Here is a 26,747-nt window from a genome sequence, read left to right on the forward strand (position 1 = left end):
TGAGAGGATGCTCATCAATAAATAGCTAAATCCCTTTGTACTGAGAAAATGTTACATGTAAATGCTAACAAACTGATGGTCTACAAACCACATTTATCAATTAAAAGAGCTGCTTGTTCATTGAAGAGGAGTTAATTCTGCTCTCTAGAGGGTTTTGATTGCTCTCATATGCAGTGTGGGTTCAAGTCCAGGAAGTTCTCTCTCTTTTGCCCCTGATGTGACTCATGTTCTCCTACGGGGAGAACATATTGGGGTCATATTCACCTCTTGCCCCTTGTGGGGCTCCAACTCCCGCCTCCTGCTTCCCAATCCCCTGCCCTATGCAGTGAGCCAGTAGAGGTTGCTGCTGTCATATTCATGTCTGTGGCTCTCCTGGTTACAGTAGCCATTGGGCCTGACTCTAGGCAATAGAACACATACCAGGGTTTCCCAAACTTGGCTCGCCAGCTGTTTTTTTGGACTACAACTCCCATCATCTCTAGCTAGCAGGATTAGTGGTCAGGGATGATGGGAACTGTAGTCCACAAGGGAGACCAAAGTCTGGGAAACCCTGTGTGGCCTACTGAGATGAATGTGAACTGATGAGGCCATGTCTGTACTATCCATTTAAAGCAATTTCATGCCACTTTTAAGTGATGCCTTCCTGCAAGGAATCCTGGGAAGTGCAGATCCTAACAGAGCTAGAATTCTGTGAGTTCCATGGGAAGCGGTGCAAAACAGCTTTAAATGTATAGTGCAAATGGGGCTTCGAAAAGTTCCAGAGGCTCAGCGCTTAAAGCAGATTTGATTGCATTTGAAGGAGATTACTGGAGAGTTGGTTGGTTTTATTTATTTCTTAATATTTGAGTTTATATACAAATATAAAAGTTGCGTATAAATGGAGGCACAGCTTAAAACCCTCTTCAACGTATTGCACATGTACAGCCGCCAGAGAACTGAACACAAGTACTCGAAAGAGCACGGAATACAGATGTTATCGATCGAGGGGAAGGCAGACTTTCCCCATGCCCTGTTACTGAGGCAGGGCAAACGGGTGTTCCGAAGAAAACCGAGTAGTCGATGGAGCATCGTTGGCTTCCGGGGTCGTTCGACTGCCGCGGCTGGCGAGGCCGGGAAGGCCAAGGGGCGGGCCCTCGCGGCGTCTCGGGGGCGGGGCGGCGGGTGAAGGAGGCGGCGCTTCAACCAACCAAAACCACGAACAACAACAACGGCACCCAGAAGCCCCCGCGCCCGCAGTGGCTTCTTCCTCCGTCGCTGCCGCCGTCGCCGTCGCTGAGGGCCCTGGTTCGTCTCCTGCGGGGAGGCGGCGGGGAAAGGCTCGCCGCCATGAAGCTCCGCGTGCGGATGCTGAAGCGAACGGTTCTGCTGGAGTTGCCAGGGGAGGAGCCAACTCTGGGGGACCTGCGCGCGCACATCTGCACGACGCTCTTGCCCTCTTGCGGTTACAGGTAACGTGTGAACCGTGGCGGGGAGGTGTGTGTGTGAGAAGGGAGTAGACGCACGAGCAAGGAGCCTCGCGGGCAGGAGTAGCTTTCGCGGACGCCTTTGCTGGGCTCCCTCGAAGTCACCCGTGGGCCCAGGGGAGGAGGACGGCGGCTAGAAACGGGGAAGAGCAGCTTCTTTGCTGCCGGGAAGGTCCTGGGTTCCCCCATTTCTTGGCATGGTGAAGGCGTCTAATTTGGGGTACATAAGGCATATTTATCTTGCTTAAAAACTCTGGCGCGCTGCGCTGCTTACAGAAGGACGGAAAAATTGTCCAATGCGATACAGTGGCGATGGCAAAGAGTGGAGGCTGTATATCCATTTGTCAAAAGGAAATAATGGAGGCTAATAACGTGTGCTTGTGTGTCTCTGTATATGTATATATACAGTATATATGTGTATATGTATATGTAGTACACCCTGTCAGACTTTTTGGGAGTCATGTATAGATGCAGGAATAAAATAATGGGTGAGAGTTTCCATTCACTTCTCTCTTCGATTGGCTTTACCTTTATCACAAATCAGACCCAAACTGAAGGCCCATAATGCAAGGCCCCTGTGCTGCTTCACCTTCCTTCCCTTATAGAACCTTTAACCGCTTGTCTGTCTTCTCTTGTCTGCTCTAAGTTTATGTGAGTTATAATCACTTTTAACTGTTCGTTTTTATCCCTCTCCTCTTCTAAGTCTTATCTGCTTTCTTTTATTCACATGCTGGTTTATTCACATGCTTTTATTATGCTGGTCTGCGACTGTAATAGTTTGTTGTTGTATCTTATTGCATTTATACAATGTTAATTTGTCAGTACTGACATAAGGGAAGAGTTACTGAAACTGACCTGTAGAAAAATGAGGCCTTGCAGAGCTGATTGGCACATGTGAAACTGAAAGCCAGGAGCACAGTTTCGTTTATTGACTACAGAAATAACAACACTATCGCTGCTTATTACTGTGTGTGTGCAAGTGAATGATAAGTGAAACAGCTGTGGTTCCTGGAGGTGGAATACTGCAGGCAGCTGGCTTTGAGAGAACTTGGTTGCATTTAAAGTATAACTTGAATTAGAAGACAGAACCGTTACATTTGCTACAGCTGTGTTATTAACAAAACATGCATTGCTGATTCCTTCCTCCATTATTTTGGAACTAATAATTTACCTGCTGCAATTACTAATGAACTGTGGTTGATTCTAAAGTGAAAGTTCTCTGTCACCTGTTTTTGCATGTAGAGGAGGAATGTGTGACCCTGATGCTCACTATGACTTGTTCACAGTTGCCCAAACCATGGCTCTGGTTCACTTCCCACCCATCTGGTTTTCAGTGGAGAGCAGTTGTGCAATTGAAGCACATTCCTTTGCAGGAAGGAAACAGAGGGGTATATGTCTCAGCAGAGAGATAGATCTTTGTTCCTTGCAAACATGCAAAAAGCAAGCCACACATTGCACAGTGGCATACATGCCATTTTCAGGATACACTTGCGTTATGTTAGAGACTTTGAATAGCCTTAAAGCAAGGCTTGCAGTTTCAGCACACAGTGATGTGTATAACTGGAATAAGGGAGTTATTTTTGTCTTCTGCACAGTCTGGATAATTCAAAGGTGTTGGAGAACCTTTTCCTTAAAAATTAACTTCATAAAAAAGTGAAGAAAGTGGAAGGTGACATCTTCAATTCTTAGTAATTACAGTCAATATTTGTCCCTGTTTTCATGGGGAATAATTAGCATATGTGAATCTGTGTAAGAAGGGTGTGTGATTCTGTGTGGGTCTGGAATGTACTCCCCCATGACCTTGGGCTACTCTCAGCTTAACCTGCCTCACAGGGTACTTGTGATGGAAAAAAATGGGGAGGAAGAGAACTGTATGTCATCATGAGCTCCTTGGAGCAAAGGTGGGATGTAAACATAAAAATCAAATAGCTTTCTACTGGTCTAATATGATCCTCTATCTGGAAAAGCTTCACTCCAGTGTGTCTGGTCCCATCCATATGGGATGCTTATGACCATATGCATGCTGGCAATGGGCTACAGTAACCATAACAGACATGGGAGAAACAACATGACACAGGTTTCACACATTATCTGCTGTTTGCATTGTGGTGGTGATGTAGCTGATAGAGTTGGGTATTTAGAAATAGCCTGGTTTGCAGAATGGTGTGTATGCCTCAATACATGTTCCTCATGCAGTTAATTTTTTGTTTCTTGTTTTGTTTTGTTTTGCAGTTCTGATTCCAAGGTTGTAATAACCTTGAACAAGAAAGACTCCCTCACAGGAGAGCAGGAAACCCTAACATCGTTGGGGGTTGTTTCAGGAGACTTGATATGTTTGGTGTTAGAAGAGGCCGATGCTGCACCCAGATTACCTGCATCTATTTCCTCATCTGTGCATCCATCACAGAATCATGAATCATCATCATCTACTTCAGATCCATGCCAAAGCCAGCCCAGGAGCCCAGATAGTGAAAAAAACAACAGGCACGTAGCAGACCATGAAGTCCAAGATGATGTCCAAATGAGTGACAGTACGGTAAGTCCATAGGAACTAAAGACGCTCTCACTTAATTTTTCTTTTTAAAAAAATAAATGCTGTGTCTTGTGTGAAAAGAATAGAGGAGAAATGTGTAGCGGCTTAAACCACATTAGAGAGGCCACCTGTGTTATGGAAAGCCACCCATTATTAATTTTTCTCTTGGTCAGTTCCCACAACTGGGTATACACACATCATTTTATTTGTATGCTGCCTTTCCAGAGTTAAAACCATGCTCAAGGCGGCTTATAACATCAGGAACGTGACATAACTGCAAACATAACAAGAGAAGTCATACACTTCTCCATAAATAAATATCAATAAATAAAACATCAAAAAGTGTACAACAAAGTTGAACCAAAGATACAAAAAAAATTTATTCTCAATAACAGCAACAACTCTCCTCCCAGCAATGCCCCCCCCCCAACAATACTGCAACCCAATAGTATGTTCAGCAGCCTTTGTTTTTGTAGCCACAGTCAGTCAGGGCCCCACTCTCGCAGGCCAGGCAGAAAAAGGCCAGCAAGGCAGAGGGAGCCGGTCTTCCAGGACTCACAGCAAAGATGATCAATCCCAAATAATGACAGGGCTTCCTGGTCTATAGGGAGGGAGCCTTTGGTTGTTCAAGGTTATTACAAACTTGGTATCAGAACTGCAAGAAAAGCAAAGTTAACTGCATGGGTTACATATTTATACTGAGGCATACACATCATTTTACGGACCAGGCTTTTTCCAAATACCCAACTGTATTGGCAGCATTACTACCACAAACAGCAGATAGTCTGAAACCTAGATCATGTTGTTTCACTTTCTCCCATGCTTATTATGGCTACTTTTTGAATCCCTTGTTTCTGCTGCTCTCCTTTCAAGGCAGAATCCAGCCAGGAGTTTGCTCCAGAGACTGTCTCAGGTGACCTTGATATTCCTGAAGCTGTTGGTTCCTACCCTTCAGAGCCAATGCTTTGCTCTGAAGCTACGGACGGGCAAGTGCCGCACTCACTTCAGACCCTTTACCACGCTGCAGAGTGTACCAGTGCCAACGATGCCTTGATTGTTTTGATACATCTTATCATGATGGAGACGGGTTACATACCTCAAGTAAGCAAAAAAAGTGAAAGACCAGCTTCCTCTGAAACTCAATGGGGAGGGGGGTGGATAGTAATGTTGCACTGTGCTAGTTGATCCTGGTAGCTTCATCTCCTCTCCCATCTACTGATTAACAGAGGCCACGTTCTCTTGTCCCCACAGTATACCAACTCAGGTTCAAGCCATAGTTTGTGTCTGATGTGTGAGGAACCATGACTTGCGTTAGATGCGTCGGTAATGTGAGGAAGTACACATTCATGAGGCTAACTCCTAACTTACAAACTCGTCTTTCCAGGGAGCTACCTTGAAGTTTACACTGGGGCCCTGTGTGCTTGCATATTAGGAGATTTTTGTGGATTTTATTTTGGGCTGGATACTAGTGAAGATAACTTGCAGGTTATAATTGAGGTGGTAAGGCAGGGAGCATGTGAATATGAGCTTGTGGGTGGAGAGAAAGTGTCTAAAGGGATTTTTGGTTAAGAGCTCTGCCTTCATTAAGCAAAGATTATTGAAACTGGAAAAGTTTTTTTTATTCCCCGTCCCCATATTTTGCTCCTTTCCATCTAGAAAGCTTGGGGTGGGCAGCACTTCTTTAAAGTAAAGTAATATCCCCAGAAAAATGTAAAATTATCAACATTTTAAAAAAAAATATCCTTCCTACATGCAGAATCTTTGAATTTTATTTTAAATGTCTTATTTTTTGTATTTGACGCTAGTTGTCTTGGACATGGTTGATGGATGTATAAATATTTATAGTAAACTATGAAATCACGTCCATGTACCATCACAACAAGTATTATAAACTCTGTAAAGTCCCCACATAAGAAACCAAATTGAGAAGTTTCAAAACATCTGTAAAGTAGGTTAAACACAAAATACACTGGCTTTGATTTGATGGAGCCTACTGAATTTTTTGGTATGATAGTTTTAATTTGCATTCAGTTCAATGTCTTGAATTTAAAAAAAATGCTCTTTGAAAGCCCCCACCACCAAATATTTGCTTGACAGTCACATGAGAAATCCCAAGAAAAGGTTTTTTTCAGACTAAATCAACATGTGAGACAGACTTATGTAAGACCATTTGAATTGGTGGATTTAGATGTGTCTTGCTGTCTGTCTAAATTTAGGCCCTGAGAACGTTTGCTCCCTGAGTCCCTTCTGTTCCAGCCCAGCTTGGATTGTACAGTACAAGACAGGGCAGTATAAATTGTACTGCTGTGATATCCTGACCCCTGCAGTGTCAGCTACAAACATTGCAGAATTCAAACGTTCAGAATAAAAGTCTTTGGCCTAGTCAGTCTCTAGTTTTATGGAAATATCACTTTTCAGGAAGAGAGAAGGGTGGGGACTGTCACAGTAACTGTTTTCCTCCCTCCATTTCCAGGGAACAGAAGCAAAGGCAACATCAATGCCTGAGAACTGGAGAAGCAAAGGTGTCTATAAGCTGCAGTATACCCACCCCCTCTGTGAAAATGGCTTTGCTGCACTTACTTGTGTGACTTTGGGGAACCTTATTGTTGTCAATGGTAAGTGTTCTTGAAAATACTCTGGTTGAAAGCTACCTTGTGACTATCGCTCTTTGCCTCTCAAGTTTCTTCCAATGCTAGCAGAAGCCTGAAATGAGCTTCCATTGAGTCTGAATATTTTCTGCTATGGCATCAGCACCTGTGGGCTATCAAGCACAACCAAGGTGCTTTTCTGTATTGAAATACAGGACATCTTAAATAAATGTCTCTGTAACTTTAACTCTGGGATGGAAATTGGATATTTTTATGTGACTCACTTCTGAGCTAGTGAATTCTCATTGGTATAGTAATGCAACTATTCAGTATAATTCTATAATAGAAAAGCTGACTTGTACAGATGCTGCTGACTATGTCCATTTCTGCTGGCACTAAGTGCTTCTAGCAAGTGCCTCTTTTACAGTAATTTGTTTGGTGTAAACTAAAATAATCAGTTAAGCATAAATAAGTTATCAAATCATCCCCACAACAGAAAATGAAGCTGGGCTGCATCTTCAACACTTGTTCCAGTACGTAACAGAGCCTCTGCTTCCCAATAAATCAAATTGTTTTGCTGTTTCCTTTCCTTTTACCATTTTAGTAATCTTGATTATACATGCCATATTCCAAAATCTCAAACTATTCATCAACAGATTAATATTTTTCCATCTCATGGACCTGACTCGCAGTCAATAAATGTAAAATTTCAGTGTCATTGAATTCCAATGGACCTTTAACATAAGCAGATAGAGCAAAGATTGGATTCAGAATAAGGCTTTCTTTGGCAACTAAATGTTGAGGATGTTTTCTCATTGTCCTCTTTGTCTCTTGCAGTAATGTTAAAGATTGCTGATGACATCAAAAGTGTGAAGAGGCTGCAGCTTCTGCCAACATCATTCATTTGTTTTGAGAACTCGGGTACTTTTTATATATAACTTTTCAATACATAATTTAATGTGCTCCTGACTTTCAGGTGGTCAGTCTTGCTCTTCAGTGAAATGAAGCGTTAATGGGCTTGGGCAAATTTGACAGATGAGTGAGGAATGCCTGCCGAAGCAGGGCAGCAGATATCTTCCAAGTTTGTAACTGTGTTGTCTTTTCACAGTTTGCTGAAACTGTGTTTGAGATTCCAGAAGACCTTGTGGGCTCCAGGCAGATTTTGAGGTCCCTGAAAGATGATACCACAAAGAAAAAGATAATTGGCTGCCAGTTGTGCAGAAGAGATTCCTTGTGTGTTGCAAGCAGGGGGAACTGACAACTGCTTGCCACAAAACCTTTCTGAGCATGCAGTGGAATATAATCCTTTATTAATGATGTTATCCACTATCATTATCAAGTTAGTCAAGAAATGGCAAGATGTCTGTGGCAGGCAATCCTTTCATATTCCAAAAATATTTTAGTGTAGGGCAATGACCCCACCTCCCGGATAACCTCATAAATTTGAGGATTTAAAAGATAAAACACAGTACAGTGGACGCTCTGGTTGCAAACGTGGTCCGTGCGGGATGCACGTTCGCAACCCGCAGCGGCGTGTCTGCGCACGCACGGGTTGCGATTTAGCGCTTCTGCGCATGCGCGACCCCCAAAACGCTGAAAGTAACCCGTTCCAGTACTTCGGGGTTTAGGCGGGTCCGTAGCCCAAAAAAATGCAACCTGAAGCGTCTGTAACCTGAGGTATGACTGTAGTGCTGTTTAAGTCTTCATTGATGCTGAAATGGTGGGTAGGTATATGTGTAAACACCACTTTACAGGCCTTGCTCCTGACATCCATGAGTCTGCAGATAGACCATGCAAATACACATAGGCTTCTGTATATACGCTCTGTATCTTTCCATCTATCCAGGGCACAAACGGGAAAACTTGTACTCGTGGCTATGTAGAGACGTAGTCTGTGAAAAGGTGGAGGTTAGGGCTGGAGTGGGTGGTGCAGTGCTGATCTTCCTCTCCCGTCCCACCCTCTGCTACACATTTCTGGAAGGCTGAACTCTGAGCATAACTGGTGTCAATCTAGAAGTCTTCAAGTCGGCCTGCTAGCTTGGTTTAGTCTTGTGTAATGATGGACATTTGGCCAGCAGAGGGAGTTGCAGCATTGAAACTATGGCAGCGTTTTCACATAGGGCTTCATATACTATCTCTTGTATTAAAATACTTAAAAGACTCCCTCAGTGTTTATTATTTTATATAACTGCTCTAATGGGTTATAGCCAGTGAAGTCATCCTATTAGCACAAGGGCTTCTGTCTGTGGATCAGAGCTGCTTCTTCCTGTATGCCTCTGCACTCCCAGATTTGTTCTGGGAGTTCCCCCAACCCTCTGGAACAGATTTGGGAGGAGCAGAAGCCACATAAAGATAGAGAGAGGAATCCTGTTGTGCAAGTGGAAGTCATTGCACTGATGGGACGCCTTCATTGCATACAGCTCCATATTTTCTACCCTCCCCTCCCCTCCAATGGCAGGACCTTGAATTTGTAGTCAAAGCAGACTCTTTTCACCTAGATGCGCTACTGCAGGGGTAGCTAACGTTAGCCAACAATACATGGGGAGCGCTAACACCCACCACCCCCAGCCAGCATGGCCAGTGGTCAGGAGTGATGGGAGTTGTAGTCCAGCAACATCTGAAGGGTACCATGTTAGCTACTCTTGCTCTATAATCATTCAACCTTGCGAATACTATCCCAGAGAAACACTGTATTTTTCTGTGTTTAACATGCCCCCGTGTATAAGACGCCCCTTGTTTTTGTGGACTCAAAATTAAGAAAATGGGGGGCAATTGTATCTGTGTATGACACTCAATTTTAAACATATTTTTAAAAGGAAAAAACCTAGTCTTATACACGGAAAAATACGGTAATTGTTGTGGTATATCACATTTGGAATAAGATCAGCTCCTTTTCTGCTTAATTGTTTAAAGGTGACATTTGCTGTAGAAAATAGGGTGAGTGGGAATTTGCAAACCTATGATGATCAAACTTTTTTTTTTTTAAGCGAATGTTGCAGGAATATATAAGGATCTTCAGAAGCTATCACGTCTCTTTAAAGATCGGCTGGTGTACCCTCTTCTGGCTTTTACCCGGCAAGGTAAGAAAAGCACTGAAGGAAGCATATTGTGGATCCTTTGTGAAAACAGTGCTTTGTCATAGAGGCTAAAGAATATATTAAGAGTGCACTGCCAATTCTCTTTCTCTGACTTCTCCATTAGTTTCCATGTTGCTTTTGGTTATTAAGTGCACAGACCCACCAGCTTGGAACTCACCACTGAGACGCATTGCATACTTCTGGTATGCTAAACTGTCTTTGCCTACAGACTTTGTAGCCTTGTATCTGTGTTCATGGGCATGTGAGTGTGTGAATCCTTGGCTTCTAAGGTCTGATTCTCCTGCTTAGGATTCACCCCATCCTCTAATCTCAAGTGATTAAGATGGGTCCCAGCACTGGAAGGATGCAGTTCCTACGGGTGATTGGGCAGCCAGCCTCCAGTGTCGGATTGCTTTCCAGTATTCATAAATCAATATATTTCTACCCCTCAAGTATAGTCATGGTTGCAGTGAATGACCTACAAAACTGAATAAGTACCAATTGCTAATTTGGGAAATGTTAATAAAATAGATAAAAATCTGAAACTGCCTTTTGAAGTCTAAAAGAGATTCATGTTTCATTTAAGGGGCAAAGACCTCTTCTGTTGAGCCAGCTGGAGAGTCTGTTTCCTCTGTGGCTTGAGAATATAGAAAGCAATAAAAGGCTGGCTTTGATCTGTATGGGTTCTCTCCTCCCACCATCCCTGGACTGATGAAAAACTATAGAATGCAGCATACTGAGCAGAGCTAATGTCATGTTGTAGTTGCCTGAGATTTAGGTTCCCAGACCTGGGATGTGGCGGTGGTCCAGTGTGTATATTTCTGAAGCCATAGAGGAGTTTGGTGGTTAGGACCAAATTAGATGTGATGTTTGGTGTTGCATAGGTGATTTAATTGCACCCCCCCCCAAATGGTGGCCAGTTTGTGTGTGTATGTAGGGGCATAGAGAGAAGAGATGGGCTCTAGCCTTTTGCTTCTGCCATAGTCCTGGTTGGAACTGGAGCCCCTGCCCCAGCCACACATACTATTCCCACAATGGAATTTCCAGTTGTGGCAGAGTGTAAAACTTCCCTCCCATTCAACTGCCCCAGTCTGCCTCAGTGGCCCTTCCTTTCAGGTCGGCAACTTGGTTTCACATATACAGTGCCAAACTTCAGGCCAAATGTCTCACCTGGTTTGTCCCATAGCGGACAACCATTCACACTGCCCATTTTTCCCAGAGAAGCTTGGTCTCTTTAATATTAGCCGGCCATATGATTATAATGGGACTAGCTGAGAGGCAGAATTATTTTTCTTAAGTGCCGCCCCCTCCCCCCACCCGCACACCTATTTTCTGAGTGTATGTGTGTGAGATGCCTTAGTGAAGTTCCTTGGCCAGGCTGTTAGCTGGACCTGATACTGAAACAACACATAGCTTACCCTGAGATCCTTCACTCCCTTTAGAACATCAATTTTTGCCTTAGAAATTTAGGTGTCGCTTGTGGTGGTAGAGCTTGTAAGTCACTTGGACAAATTACTGACTTCTGTCTTTTGAACTCTAGCCACTAGTAGCATTGAACATGTACAGCTGACCATTGGAGACCCCCCCATAGAGGACCAACCAAACACTACTACTAATAAATCAGACTGTTGGTCTGCCTTTTCCAGTTGTAACCATCCTGAAAGGGTCTTGGAGAGACAGTTTTCCTGTATTTCTGTTAAGGATATTCTACTGATGATATTAGGGATTGAAACAGATCCTCCCTATGCAAAATCATGTATTTTACTGGCACGTCACCAGACACATTAGAGATGGAGCCTAAAGGATGGGCATTAGATGTGGGCTGAATATATTACAGTGGTACCTCAATTTAAGAACAGTCCAGTTTATGAACAATTCTGTTTACAAACTCTGCAAAACCGGAAATAGTGTCCTGGTTTGAGAACTTTACCTCAGTCTAAGAATGGAATCTGAACGATGGAAGGGCACTGGTGGCAGGAGGCCTCATTAGGTTAAGCACGCCTCGGTTTAAGAACGGTTTTGGTTTAAGAACTGACTTCTGGAACGGATTCAGTTCGTAAACTGAGGTACCATTGTACTCTGCTTATATTTCATTTGAACTGGTGGTGCTTTACTGTACCAGCTTGTATTAAGTGGTGGCTTTATTGTCTCTCAAGCACTGTCATCATTTAAAAAATGAGGCCTGTCAACCAGTTTGTAGGCCATTACTAAGTCATAAAAGAGGGCATGGTACTGTATTGTTCATTCCCTTGATAAACAATTATTTTCATTTTGAGGTTTTTGTTCTGAAAGCTACTGTTTTCTAGCTGCATTCTAACAGCAAGCCTTGTATCTGACAGCAGTTTGTGATTGTATAAACCATATTATAATAAACTATATTTTATTACAGCAGCACTGTGTATAATGCCATTATCTCCACTCCCATTCTATCTTAACTAGCTTTGAACCTCCCAGATGTGTTTGGCTTGGTGGTTCTTCCACTGGAACTGAAACTAAGGATTCTCCGACTCCTGGATTTCCGCTCACTTTTATCTTTGTCTGCTGTTTGCCATGACCTCTATGCTGCTTCAAATGATCAACTACTGTGGAGATTTGTGTACCTGCGGGATTTTAGAGGTGAATTCCTACTCACTTCCTCTTATGATGCTTTGAGGTGAAATGGCAGGCTTGATCCCAAACCTAGTTGTATTAAGTGGAGGGCAGCTGGCAAATATAGCTATAACTATTCAAGGAATAGTTATTGGATAAAAGGGTGCACCCACCAGAGGGACTTGTGGTATTGTATCTGCTGGAAGGTTTTTAATTTTTTTTAAAAAAATTAATATAAAACACAGCACCAACTTCCTGAATTAACTGGAGTATGTTTTCTGCGGTACAGAAATGTCTTATGGGATTGCTGTATTAGAAACTGATTTCTAATTTGTGATTTCTGCTTAGATTCTGTTACCAGGCCCCGAGATACAGACTGGAAGGAAGTGAGTAACTTTCTTGATTTAAAAAAATTCTAATAAAGTGGTGTCTCTGGTTATGAACTTAATCAGTTCCAGAGGTCTGTTCTTAACCTGAAACCATCCTTAACCTGAGGTACCACTTTAGCTAATGGGGCCTCCCGCTGTCCCTGTGCCGCCAGCATGCGATTTCTGTTCTCATCCTGAGGTAAAGTTGATGCCAACCTGTATAATCTGTGGAATCTGAGTCCTACAATTTCTGGTCTCCTTTGTGGGGGTTGGGGAATTTTATTTAAAGAAAAGAAAGGGAGGCCAGCCTAGTTGGACATCTTCCTCTAAACTAGGAAGTTGTTCAGAACACCCTTTGATTTGGGGGCAGTTGTGTTGGGGATTGTGATACTTTGAAAAATGTTTGGACTTAAATGCATATTGTATTTATCATTATAGGTAGGTTAAGCCTTTTTCATTTGTTTTTTTTCCACAGCTCTACAAGAAAAAATGGAAGCAGAAGAAGGAAGCCCTGAGGTGGCGACACATGATGTTTCTACCCCCCCTCCTTCCTGTGCCACTTCATCCTAACTCGATATATCCCAATCCTTTCCTTCCCAATCCTCTTTATCCCCCAATGATCATTGGTGGTGAACATGATGAAAGGCCATCAGCTCCATATATTGCAGACCCGATCCACTCCCTCTTTTCTGGAGCTAGGGAGCTTCCTCAGCTTTCTCCCTTAGATCCATTCCTTACTTTCAGGCAACACATTGATTCACTTCCAGATCCTTGCCCCACACTCCGAGGAAGAGGCAGTCGGGTCCGTCCGATTGATAACCGCCGTGCATTCATATGACTGCAGCTTGGTTTTTAGGGCTTTAAACATATCTGCTCATCGGTTTGCTTTCACACTGTAGGATATTTCAGCCACAGGGTTCAGGTGTCTGGTTGTTGTCGTTTTTAATTATGGCAGTGCATATGTACTAGGAGATCTTAATTCTGGGGGTTTGGGCTCCACACCATGCAAATGACCAGTGCTGCCTCCCTTGGAACTGGAGAGACTTTTCTGAAAAAACTTTGGGGAAAACTTTAATTCTTTTCGTTACCATCTGCAAACTGCTTCTTAGAAAGCAAAAGGTGGTTGGCTTTAGCTACATCAGATAAAGAGCACTTTAAACACAAAGTATTATGTTGGTCTGGACTGTTTTTCTTTAAATAGGTCTATTAAATGAATGTGGTGGTGATTTTCCCTGAATAGCTGGCCTGATTAGATTTCTCTTCCATGAGAGAACTTCCTGTTCTATGCAACATCTGACATATGGAAAGCCCATGGCCCCCAAAATGTATCTGATTTGATTCGCTTTCAGATACCACCTGTTGCTAAGTCTTTTTCTCTTTTTTTTATTACTTGAAAAGCAAACTTGGTGTTCAGGACTTCAATGCACAAACAATACAAGGTAAAAATGTTTTTTTGTTTACACTTGAAAGAATAAAACATTGAACAGTTTCAACTACAGACAGTTGAATAACATCATGCAACCCAGAAACTAACCATGAGTAAGAAAGAATGCCAAAAACTGACAATAAGACATTGCCTTTGTGCCTTGAATGATTCTTCTACCAGGAAAGAACATTTAAGGGCATTATAAAATAAGATGACAGAACTGACTCTGTACAATCAAATATGGTGAGCACTGTGTACTAGAGGTGAATGAGCCCAAGACTTATTTTCACCAATTGTAAGCAAGGGATATTTGCAAAAATACTTAGTTGTGGTTTGTTCTATATGTTTGCATACACAACTGACAGGAAGTAAAAGATGTAACTATCCATAGAGCCAGTCAACCTGATTTGTGTTCAAAGAATCCAAGAGTAAAGAGGGGGTATGGCTGGAAAAAAGGATTGGCTGGTAAGGGGGAATTAATTACAGGTGATTGGTTTTTCTTAATCTAATGTTTTCAGCTGATTCAGATGTACTGATTAATAAGTGAATTTACTGTAAAGTCCCAAGTTTCTTTTGTTTGATGGGGTTTAAATAAGGCTTCACATAATGCTGCGTGAGATAAAGAAAGCATTTTTTTTTTTTTACTGATTGCAGCTTTAGATACACATCCCTGAATGGTATGATTTCTGGGTGTGTATAGAATGTGTACTCTGTTAAGAATGAGGTTTCTAGTTTAGTTGTATTGCTTTTCACTTCGCTAAGCTTGCTCAAGCAATCGCCCAATTAAGGTTTAGGGATGTCACAGTATTTCCAAGCATGCTGTGTTAAAGGTTAGAAGTGGCCCCTTGATACTTGTACAGCTTTGGTGAGGCAGAGAGTGCTACTGGGTTGTTAAACTTGTGAGCACAGATTTAAACTTAATTTTAGCTTACAATGGGGTAAAGTGCCATAAGCAACTTAAAATGTTTTCAGTTGAGAACATGCCCAAACCAGTGCTTAAATATAGCAGTATAGTTCTGATGTGCTACCAAACAGCAAGTGCCTTCTAGATACACTTCTAAGAGTCTTCTGGTACTGTATAGTGGCAGGTTTCCACCAGGCCCATCTGCAGCTCCATACACTGGGTGTAGAAAAAATAGGAGGGCTTTCTCCTAAGCAATACTATTCCACTGGTGTAGTTTGCCCCCCCCCCCTTTTTGATAAGATGGCCTATTGGTGGCCCTCATTTCTATAGCAGCCCTTTCTGCACTGAATAATATGTGAATTATTGTATCGCTTTGAGGTAGGTTAAAATGCAGTAACTTGCTTGCAATGGATCTTAACACTCCCATGTAGCGGTGCAGGAAAAGCCCCGCGCTAGCAATCCCCAGAGGTTCTGATTTCGGCTTCTGTATTCATAAAATTTTTGAGGTCAAAAGGTCCAAGCAGCTCAGTCAAGGGATAGAATAGTCAGAGATATATTGCTGTGCTTCATGACATTGCAAAGTTGGAGTTAAACATGGCTTTGTTGGAAAGACATTTTGAAGAAAATAAAAGCCTTTGAGATCAGGTCATTATGAACATTGAGCCCAGCATAACATGGGCTAGTGCTGTGCCTAACGAGACAACACAAAACCACCTTTTATAAACAGCAAGTTTCTGGATCGTAGCCATTAGTATTTCCAAATGCTGAATTATTCTTCAAAGTCTCAATGCAATCCAGATTGCTGTTAAAATTAAAATGCTTGTGATGTCTGTTGCTTTGTTTAGTGTTTCCCCAATGTAATGTGATGCACCATATGTCAGACTTTGCAGAGTGCACGAAAAGTAGCACCAGGACTGAGATCTGTGGGCTTGGCTATTAGTAATGCTCTGCAGGAGAATTGCATATTCAGCTTGTTTTAAAACTGAGTGAACCACACGTTAGGATTAGTGAGCTGGGTACATGGTGTGACTTCATGCAACTTCAATCTAATTTAGAGTGCTGAAATGGGAAGTGATCTACTTCATGATAGCCACATCATAGAACTCAGTTGTTGTAGTTACAGGAATGACTATTCCAGGTGTGGTTCAAAGATTTCCAATTGCTCCCTATCTCCCTAAAAAATGACTGTTTTACATTGTAGTGAACTGGAAATGCACTTTAAATTACAGCTGTAAGCAAGCAAAGACTTGCATATTTTCCTCCACCTGTGGATGGTCCACTAACATGAAATTGCATTTAGGTATTTTAACTCATTCCCTGGGATCCAGCCAAAGAAGCTGTCTGTTCTAGCTCCAATTTGAGAAGCTTGCAATGCTAATATGCTATGTCCACGGATGTGTTGGATCTCCGATCCAAAGGTTTGACCAGCCATTAAATTACAGATGGCTGTCAACCACTTTAGCAGGGCCCTGAAAATTGCTCTGCCTCTTTTTAATAATGTGTTTGGGACATGGTTAACAATTCTGTAAGGTTTGTTTTTTAAAAAATCTGCCAGCCAAGAAGATTTCACTTCTGTGTCAAAAAAAGCTTGCTTTGCAATAATATATAAAAATTATACACTAAAAGTTATCACTTTTGGGCGTGGAGCGATGGTTCTGGTTCCATTGGGGTTTATGTAGGAAAGCTTGTTGCATAGCAGAGGTTCTTAAAAAAAAAAAATCAGTGCTGTGATCCTTCAAACTGATTAAACTAAAACACTGGTGCTTAAGGTGCTGTGAAAAGGACACCCAGAAAGACAGCTTCAAGGGATTCTGTTTGCAGAATCTGAACTTGTTTGCACACGCAGTGCCATTCGTAAGGTGAATGAACAGCAGCAGTTCACCCCACCTGCCACAGGCTCTCATCCATACATATGTCTGCTGGGAAACCTGTGGCCGAAGGTCCATGTTCAGACCTTGGCCTAAATGTGGGTGCTAAGGGGTGGGAGTAGGGGGAGGAATCAGCAAAAAGGGTGGCAGAGAAAAGGACCACAGTGCCATTATTAATACTGCCTCCAATGGAATGTGGCTCTTGATGAAAAAAAATGTTCCTCACCCCTGGCCTCAATAGCAGTTTTAGAAGTCCGAAGAACTTCACATGTACTGCAAGATATGTAGCCTTTACTCCTCAAACCTGAGGTAGGGAGTAAAGAATGTGCATAGCAGGCCTTTGTTCTGATGTTATAGGGAATGGATGCAGTCGGGAGGGGGGCCTGGAGTATGGGTGGGTGCACAAGACCCCCCCCCTTTTTTTGCTGTCCATGTGAATAGGTTTTACAAGAAACTACTCTAGATGTTCCTGGGCAAGTTCAAGGTAAACACAGAAAAAAATGAATCCACAAAAGTAACTCTCGCCCCCCCCCACCTGCCCACAATTGCTCTCACTTGATGTGCAGAGATTAATCGGAAAAGAGGCTAGCAAAGGACTTCCTCAGGTTGCGGATGGTTTCAGCTTTTGCCTCGTCTTCATTGGCTATTCCCCGCTGTGAGGATTCTGAGAGGCTGAAAGTGTTTGTCAGGGACTGTGACTTGCTGAAAGAGAGAGAGAGGGGGGTGGGTTAAAGAGAAGAATGAAGATCTGGCCAATTCTCTCACAAGGGCAAACAGGAGAGGGCTGAAAGCTAGACATTTAGGCAGCTATGGAGGCTCCAGGGCCCAGCAGGCTTCAGTTTCAACCCTTGCCCTTCTGCTGCTGAAAATAACAGCAGAAGCCACCATTGCCTGTTCCTCCTGAGTGTTACACTAAAGCATCCAATCTTGTAATAGACATGAGCAGTGTGTGCAAAGGGCAGGAACTTCATCTGTCAATTTTTGCTCTCAGTTTCTCATTTCCCCAATCTTAAATACAGTTCTACACATTTCTGCAGCAAGGTGAGATTATTATAATTAAAATCCTCAAGAAAACAAGCACATTCGTATGCAGTTTGCATTTTTGCAAGCAATGTTCCTTAATAGGCATGATTGTAGGCGATTTTCACAAATGCATGCATTTTTAGGCACACTTTGCCCTAGAACAGCGGTTTTCAACCAGGGAGCCGTGGAACGATAGGGCGGGCATGGGCAGCACCAGCCTCCATCCTTCCCTCCTGCTTGCCCAGAGAGCAGCTCAGAAGTGCGAGTGAGCAAACAGGCAGACAGGCAGTGTGAGTGGTGCCGTTTCCCTGGGCAAAATGCTGCCTGTTCATCAGTGGCAAGTGGGTTGACTTCCTCTCCTTTCCTTTCCCCCTATGCCCTCCCTCCTCCCAGCAGGCAGCAGCAGCCTGGATCCCCTGAGCCATGGCACTCTGAGAAGCAGCTGCAGCTGCTATGAGCCCCTCCCACTACCCCCACATGACTCCCCCCTGAAGCCCAAGCAACCTGCCCTAGGTTAGTTGGGTAACAATGGCCACACTTCCCACCCTGCAACTCTGCTCCTGTCTCGCCCAGTTTCAGTTAGGGAAGTTTGCCTTCAAATGTGAACTATCCCTACAGAGTGGTCATGAAGATTGGGTTCCTCTTCCTTAGCGCTGTACTATTAGGTACACCACTGAGCTTTTTGTATCCCTTGCAACAATCCTTGTGCGTCTTGGTCTGCCTGTGCACAAAAATGCGTCCGCTCCTGCCACAGGTGGGCAGATGTACATTGATTAAGAAGCTGCCGCTGCCACCTGCTGTCTCCGTCCTTCTGCAGTGTACAAATACTGTACATGGAAGGGCTCCTAAAAGCAGCTGTGTGATTTGTGCAAAGTACATAATCATATTTCTGTTATATGGAGCAGCCACAGCCTTGTGAATATGTTTGGTAAATTTGGAAAGGGGAAGATGAGAGTTCTCTGCTGGTTAATCTTCCTCTTAATGGACCTTTTGCAGTTTGTGTTGGGGGCTTTTTAGCGTTACAGTGCCAGAATCTTGTTAGCAAGCTGGGTGAAGGTACCAGCACAACAATGGTGGAGGTAGTAGAGGGCTTCAACTCCACACAAATGCCCCCTTTATGGAATTGATAGTTGGGTTTGATGATTAAACTATTGCCACTTGAGACAGAGGGTTCTTGCCTTCACTACTCAGTTGCACGAGCCCCTCAGGGCTTTTTGACCTCTTCTGTACACCTTGTTTGGACTCGCTCTCATGCTGATCTGAGCGCACCACTCCAATAGTCATGTTAAGTATATTCACTGTAAAAGGCACCTACTTTAGATGAGGATGAGGAGGAGCCTGCTGCCTGGCTGGTTCGCCGGAGCCTTGCTGGCTGGGAGCCCGTCCTTGGGCTGGAGGTCTAGGCTGCTGTGGGGGGAAGGTGCCTGGTTTGGAAGGCTGGCTTGGTGAGCTTCCGGCGGATGATCTAGTTTGCTGGGGAGATCCAGGAGACCTCTGTTGCTGTGGTGAGGTGGACAGGGGGCTCAGAGGTTGCTGACCCTGGGGAGAGAGCCTTTGCTGGGGTGGAGTTCCCGTCCGGGCTGGCTGTGATCCCTGAGGCGGGCGTGGACCCCCTAAAACAAAGAGGGACACTTAAATAAAACATCAAGTGCTATATGTTGGAAGCAAGAACCATCTCCCTTAAGGTAATCGGACTCCTTGCTGTTAGCATTACAGACCTTCCTTCGGTACAGTTTCCCATTTGTCTGCATGGCTGAATGCTAAGGGCTCCCTGCTTTGCATCAAATTTCCTTTTCAAAATCTGAATATAGAATTCGCATTCCTCGCAGACAGTACAAAAGACCAGACCAGACCAAACCCAGATCATGCGGAAACCAATCTCCAGATGCTGCAGTGTTCGATATCCACGCTCCCCATCCCCTGCTTGCCTCTCCTTCAGGAATGTCATGCAAAATTATATTGGCCCATTATCTTTTCAAGGTCATCCATTCCTGCAACTTAACAATACAGAGCTCGCCTTAAAAAACTATTTATTATCCTTCTCTTTTCTAATCATTCCCCACTAATAAAATATCTGTACCCTCCATTTTAGGTATCCGATCCTCGGCTCTTAAAATCCATCACTTTGGTTTGTTTGTTTTTAATCACCAGTGTTTTTTAAGTCTTTTTTTTCTGAAACAAAATACCATTTATGACATCAAAAGCTATTTTTGGTATTTTTTACTGTTCTGTGAGTCTCTGATATTGAATCCAACTGATTCCAGAATATGTTGTCTAGGAATAAAGATGTTTAAAAAATCCTCTGCCCTCCCCTCCCCCCACCAAATAAAATTTGGTGCTTGGTTTGTGCTTTCCAGCTGTGATTCTTGCATTTCAGGGGGTTGGACTAGATGATCCTGGGGTCCCTTCTAACTCTACTGTTCTAGGATTCTATACTTATATAGCCCTGGAATTCCTTACTTCTATTCTGCATTCCTAGAGGATTCCATTATATTCTCTTGCAGAACTTACAAGCGAGTAAAGTGTAGTATGACTAGTACCTTGAGGAGGTGGTCGGGGTTGGGAAAGTGGTCCAAGCTGGGGTCCTGCCTGAGTCTGCATCTGTGACTTTGGCTGGAGGTAAAAATTGTTTTTAAAAAATCAGGTTGTTTAGGTGTGCAAATAAAAACATATACTCCAAAGACACTACATTCCTCAATGACCATCGTTCCAAGGAAGCTGAACTCTGGATTGGTGTAGAAATCCCTAAATACTTTCTCACTGCATGGAAATTGGGGTGCATGCTGCAATATGTTTCTCTAGACTTAATTCAGAAACTTGGGCTTGGTCACCTCAGGTGATATCAGCTTTGACAGTGCCATAAAATACCTGTTTAGGTGGGATGGGCACGTGATCAGGGCATTCAAAAGTGATGGTGCTGTGTATTTGAACTGCTTGAAGGAACATCGCCTGCAACCAGGTACCGTATTGGCCTGAGTATAAGCTGCACCTCCCCCCCCCCCAACTTTGATTGTGAAAAGTTAAAGTGCAGCTTATATTTGCGACCTTACGCCACTGTCAAAGCGGTGTGGCTCCACCTCCCCCCCTCAAGAACAGCTCAGAGCAACGGCACATGTCCCATCCATGGCTCCCAAGCAGCCAATTTTTTAAAAAATAGATTTTTATTGAAATTTTAAAGGTTACATAAGTAATAAAAAAATAACAGCAGAAAAACACCCAATTAGACCAAAAAAGAAAGCAAAAGAATACATAAAAACAAGTCCCATCAAAGAAAAAAAAGATAAAAAAGAGAACAGACAAAAAAGAAAAAAATGCATACAATCAAAAAAGAAAAAAAAGAACAAATCAAACCTTTACATCACTTTCTTTCTTTAGCTTATTTCCTTGACCTCCTCACACCTCCCCTCTTTGTATTCTGGTTCAGTTAGATATTTCAGCAGATCCTTCACCTTTGTTTTTATCCTAATAATTTATCTTAATATACTGTAATTTAACATTCTCTTCTTTCACCAATTAATCATCCATTTTTACTTTGTTTAAAACTTATTTCTCCTTAAAACTAATATATTTGAACTTAATCTCTTAAGACATTTCCCCTAGGGCCATAAAAAAAATTCATTCCATGATTTTTCCATCTCTCATTAATTTTTTTTTAATCTCCATATACACACTTTAAATTCCCAATTTTCTTCCACCGTCTCCCCTCCCCGGTCTCGGCCCCTGCCGTCAGTTCCATCAACCTCCCAGCGTCCATCAACCTGGAGATCTTATATCCGAGGCTCTTAACTCTTCTTCACTTCCCTTTTGCCGATCTTCTTGATAATCTTTGGTGCTAAAAAGCAGATCTCGGGGGAGCTCCAACCCAACGATGCTTATATTCTTGACAGGTCTGCCAGATTTGCATAGTTAAAGCTAGGGCCCATAAAGTATTCCAAATCTTGTTTCACAATTCTTCCAAGTCCGATGGCCCCAAAAGCTCCAATCTCCTCCTGGCTCAAATTCATATTCCAAAAGTCATTTGATCCCTGCATAAGGGGATCTCTCCAACTTTCCTTTTCCAGATCAGGCCAGGCACCCATCTTCAAAAACTGGCTTCTCCTAATTACAGTCATATAAGGCCTCAAGTTGTAATCCTCCATTTGCCTCTTTAGGGTTAAGGCTCCCCCTTGTTTTGCTTTGTACTCAACAACAGCAACTTTCTCCTTCTCTAATTCATCAATTTGTTCAGTTAAGAAAGATTCCTGTGCCGGGTTCTTGTCGACTTCTATGCTGATACCCACTTTTGTTCCCAAAATGTCAATCTTAGTAGCCATGACATCTATCTGTTTATGCAGCTTTCCCAACAAATAGAATGTCCTATTCAGTACAGACGCTACTTCTTCCTTTGCCGACATTCTTAAGATGTTCAAGGTCAGAACTAGTTTCTCACAGTCTTTATCTTAAGGCCAATTTCCCAGCTGCACTCTTGTAACAATGTCCCAAAACTCCCTCTAGAGGAAGACAGTCTCCATTTGTATCAATCCTTTCCAGCACAATTCCAAAAGTAAATTAGTAACAGTTTCCAGTTACCTTTTCTTCTTTTTAAGTGCAGAAGCAGGCAATAGAAACAATGTCTTTCTTTTAAAGCTAGCTGTCAAATTTGTCCTGTTTACCGTTGATGGACTTTTTGCAAACCGTTCCCAGGTTCAGAGACGTGATGCTTCAATTTTTAATTTTTCACCTTCTCCTGCAAGTTCACTTGGTCAAAATTAATAGTTTCAATTTGTGGAATTTTAATCCTTTACGTAAGACTTTCCAAAACCTTAGTTAACAACTACTTTGCTTCAGTCTATTTACAGAAAGGGAAGGTGGACTTCCTGTGTGAACCTTCCCCATTCGGTGCCAAATTAAATTATTTAAAAGCTCAATTTCCCGTTCTACTCACAGGTTGTTGTTTAAAATCCAATTGTCCACAGGAAATAAGTCAGCGCTCTCCGACAGCAGCAATGCGGCTTCGCTCCGTGAAATAAGCGGTTGATTCAAAGCACCGCGCCTCTCACCCCACGTCGCTCCGGATTCCCGATACCGGGTCTCCCCGCAAGTAGGGGGGCGCAGAAGGTGCCAGCCGAATCCCAGGTTCACAGACTTCTTCCCTCTGTGATTTCTAAGGGTCTCCGCCTTCGCTGTGGCGGTCAGACCCTGTTTTTCACGGAGCCGGTTCCTCCCGATCGGAGGAGCTCCGCCATTGCCGGAGGCGCTAACCCGGAAGTCCCCCAAGCAGCCAAATTTTAAAGGTGTGGCATATTTGCGGGCGCAGCTTATAATCAGGCCAATACAGTAATTAGATGCAGGGATAATCCATCACCACAGATGTTTGTAGTGCAGAGGTTGTGCAGGTAGAGTCTGCTTTCTTTGTTTAATTGGGGCATGTGCCCCAGAACCTGTCAAGTAGGGTGTATTCATGTGCATCTGTAACACCCCACCCCCCACTCCATGTGCTTCGGCAACTGTGCATAGAGATATAAATAGGAAAGGATCATTTCCAGATGTTTCCACCACTTTTCTTGGCATAGTTCCCTTTTACATTATGGGGAAGCATCCCATCCAAGTTAGGGGTAGGAGGCACTGGTTCCAGTCCTACTTGGATTAACATTTCCAGCGAGTGATGATTGGGGTGTGCTGTTTGGCCCTGTGGAGCCGTCAATGTGGAGTTCCTCAGCATTTGATTTTATCCCCCATGCTGTTTAACATCTCCGTGAAACCGCTGAGGGGGTTATCCAGAGGTTTGGAGTACATTGTCAGCAATATGCTGATGATACACAGCTCAACTTCTCCTTTACATCTGCAGGTGGGGCAGTGGGTGTATTGCATTGCCTCTGTAGTGCATTGCCTCTGTAGTGGACTGGATGAGAACCAAGAAAATGGAGCTCAATCCTGACAAGACTAAGGCACTGTTAGTGGGTGGGTCCCTAGATTGAATGGATGGGAGGTTGTCTGCTCTTGATGGGGTTACACTCCCTCTGAAGAAGGTGGTACATAGCTTGGGGGTCCTTCTGCTGTCGTTTGAGGCTTCCATCAGCTTCAGCTGGTGGCCCAGTTGACACCTATTACAGGCCTAATCACTGTTGTCTATGCTATGTTGTTGTTTATTTGTGTCTGACTCTTCGTGACCCCATGGGCCAGGGCACACCAGGCACTCCTTTTTATTTTTTATTTTTTATTGATTTTCAATACAAATTAAAAAACAAAACAACGCACACATATAAACCAACGCACACATATAAACCAACAGAAACGAAAGAAAAAAGAAAAACAAAACAAAACACACAAATAAACACATACATATATCCAATTACAACATTACATTAATGACTTCCCTCCATCACGGTTTGAGCTCTATTTTAACCTTATCTCCCTGCAGTTTGTTTTTACCATCTGTGTCAGTACCTCTCAGGCTTTATATTGTACCTACTGTAATTTTAATATTTCCTATATTTTTTTCTGAGGGACGCAGGTGGCGCTGTGGGTTAAAGCCTCAGCGCCTAGGGCTTGCCGATTGAAAGGTCGGCGGTTCAAATCCCTGCGGCGGGGTGCGCTCCCGCTGCTCGGTCCCAGCGCCTGCCAACCTAGCAGTTCAAAAGCACCTCCGGGTGCAAGTAGATAAATAGGGACCGCTTACCAGCGGGAAGGTAAACGGCGTTTCCGTGTGCGGCTCTGGCTCGCCAGAGCAGCGATGTCACGCTGGCCACGTGACCCGGAAGTGTCTCCGGACAGCGCTGGCCCCTGGCCTCTTAAGTGAAATGGGCGCACAACCCCAGAGTCTGTCAAGACTGGCCCGTATGGGCAGGGGTACCTTTACCTTTACCTTTATATTTTTTTCTATATATGTAAAAAATTTATTCCAATCAGTAATAAATTTAACATTTTTCTGATGCCTGATCTTCTGTGGCATCCTTGCTAGCTCTATATACTCAAATAATTTGGATTGCCATTCTCTAGTAGTTGGGATATTGGGGGTCTTCCAGTTTTGTGCTAAAAGTAACCTGGCCGCTGCCGTTGCATATTGGAACATGGTTTGGTCTTCTCGTCTTATCTCCTCCCCTACCATTCCTAAGAGGAAAGCTTCAGGTTTTTTAGGGAAAGTGTATTTCAATATTTTTTTTAGTTCATCATAAATAAGTCCCCAAAACCTTTTCACTTCTCTACAGGCCCACCACATGTGAAAGAAGTCGCCCTCTTTTGATTTGCATTTCCAGCAAGTTTTGTCGCCGGTCTTGTACATTTTTTCCAATTTCACAGGGGTTATATACCACCTGTACATCATTTTTTGTAAATTTTCTCGGAGTCCAACACATGCTGTAAATTTCATATCCTTATTCCAGAGTTTCACCCACCTATCAAATTCTAAATTATATCCAAGGTCTATGGCCCATTTGATCATAACTTCCTTCACTTCTTCATCCTTGGTGTCCCAATCTAGTAGTTGATTATACATTTTAGAAAGGCGTTTAGAATTTCCTTCTATTATTTCTACCTGATATCTGGACTTTTTCTCACTCATCCCTATTTTTTTATGCTCGTTCCATAACGCATTAATTTGATAGTATTGCAACCAAGTTGTTAATTTGTCTTTTATTTCCTCATAAGGTCTGAGTCTCCATCCTTTATCTGATCTTGTCAATAGTTCCTCATAAGTCCATCTTTGTCCTTCCATGTTAGTTTTTTTAATTATGATGATATCAATTGGTGACAGCCACCATGGGGTGTCCTTTTCTATAAGTCTCTTATTTCTGTTCCATACTTCAAGCAGCGCTCCTCTAAAGACATGGTTGGCAAATCCTTTATGTGCTCTCTCCTTATCCTGCCATAAATACGCATGCCAACCAAATCTAGCATCGAATCCCTCCAAATCTAACAAGTCCGTGTTTTTCAACGCAATCCAATCCTTGATCCAACACAAACATGCGGTCTCATAGTATAATTTCAGGTTCGGGACCGCAAACCCTCCCCTGTCTTTACGGTCTGTGAGTAGTTTGAATTTAATTCTTGCTCTTTTGCCCTGCCAGATAAATCTGGACAGGGTTTTCTGCCAATCTTTGAACAGCTTCGTGCCCCTAATCACTGGGATATTCTGAAATAAAAACAGCAGCCTTGGAAGAATGCTCATCTTAATTACTGCCATCTTCCCCGACCAGGAGAGTTTTAGCCGGCTCCAGGTCTCTAAATATTTTTTAACTTCTTTCCAGGTCTTTATGTAATTATCTTCCACTAAATTTATATTTTTCGTAGTAATCCAAATACCTAGGTATTTCACCTTTTTCACGACCTTAATTCCCGTTTTTTGCTCAAGCTGGTTTCTTTGATCTTCAGATATATTCTTTGTTAACATCTTGGTTTTAGCCTTATTCAGTTTAAAGCCAGCCAGTTTCCCAAATTCTTCCAACAACTCCATGACTTTATCGATATGCTCTACTGGATCTCTTAATGATATTACCAAGTCATCTGCGTAGGCTTTTAGTTTGTATTCTTTCCCTCCAATACTAATTCCTTTTATTACCGGGGTTTCCCTTATTTTGTTTGTAATTATTTCTAGCACCATAATAAACAAGAGAGGAGACAGGGGGCATCCCTGTCTTGTACCTTTCGAGATCTCAAACGAATTTGTTAAGTTATTATTGATAATCAACTTGGCTTTCTGACCCAAATAAATTGCTCTTATACCCTCCATAAATGGCCCCTCCATTCCAACTCTCTGCATACATTTTAGTAGAAACTGCCAGGATACATTATCAAATGCCTTTTCAGCATCGATAAAGATTAAGGCTGCCGGGATGTCGATCTTAAGTTCCAGGTATTCAATGACATTTACTATATGTCTTACATTATCTTTTAGGTATCTATTTGGTAGAAAACCAGCTTGATCTTTGTG

General features: G+C 42.9%; 2 protein-coding genes across 6 annotated transcripts in view; one reads left to right on the forward strand and one right to left on the reverse strand.

Moving 5' to 3' along the window:
* Window positions 1-1,118: 1,118 nt before the first annotated feature.
* Window positions 1,119-13,783, forward strand: FBXO7 (F-box protein 7). 2 transcript variants are annotated; one of them, XM_079992655.1, is made up of 9 exons: window positions 1,119-1,448; window positions 3,696-3,999; window positions 4,870-5,097; window positions 6,470-6,611; window positions 7,422-7,505; window positions 9,572-9,664; window positions 12,101-12,277; window positions 12,599-12,636; window positions 13,094-13,783. In XM_079992655.1, the coding sequence occupies exons 1-9, from the start codon at window positions 1,327-1,329 to the stop codon at window positions 13,454-13,456; spliced, it is 1,551 nt and encodes a 516-aa protein (XP_079848781.1). In that variant the 5' UTR covers window positions 1,119-1,326; the 3' UTR covers window positions 13,457-13,783. The 2 variants fall into 2 exon arrangements, with proteins under 2 accessions (XP_079848781.1, XP_079848782.1); XM_079992656.1 differs by lacking the exon at window positions 1,119-1,448 and adding an exon at window positions 1,558-1,683.
* Window positions 13,784-14,619: 836 nt separating this feature from the next.
* Window positions 14,620-26,747, reverse strand: part of SYN3 (synapsin III) — a 214,478-nt gene continuing 202,350 nt past the window's right edge. For all 4 annotated transcript variants that reach the window (XM_079992670.1, XM_079992667.1, XM_079992668.1 and 1 more), the window contains exons 12-14: window positions 20,380-20,452; window positions 19,155-19,452; window positions 14,620-17,518 (exon numbers count right to left, since the gene is read on the reverse strand). In XM_079992670.1, coding sequence (XP_079848796.1) covers window positions 17,386-17,518; window positions 19,155-19,452; window positions 20,380-20,452 — 504 coding nt within the window. In that variant the 3' untranslated portion in view covers window positions 14,620-17,385. The remainder of the gene's footprint in view (window positions 17,519-19,154; window positions 19,453-20,379; window positions 20,453-26,747) is intronic.

Source organism: Podarcis cretensis (genome assembly GCF_951804945.1).
Source record: "Podarcis cretensis genome assembly, chromosome: 10".
Classification (NCBI taxonomy): Eukaryota; Metazoa; Chordata; class Lepidosauria; order Squamata; family Lacertidae; genus Podarcis; species Podarcis cretensis.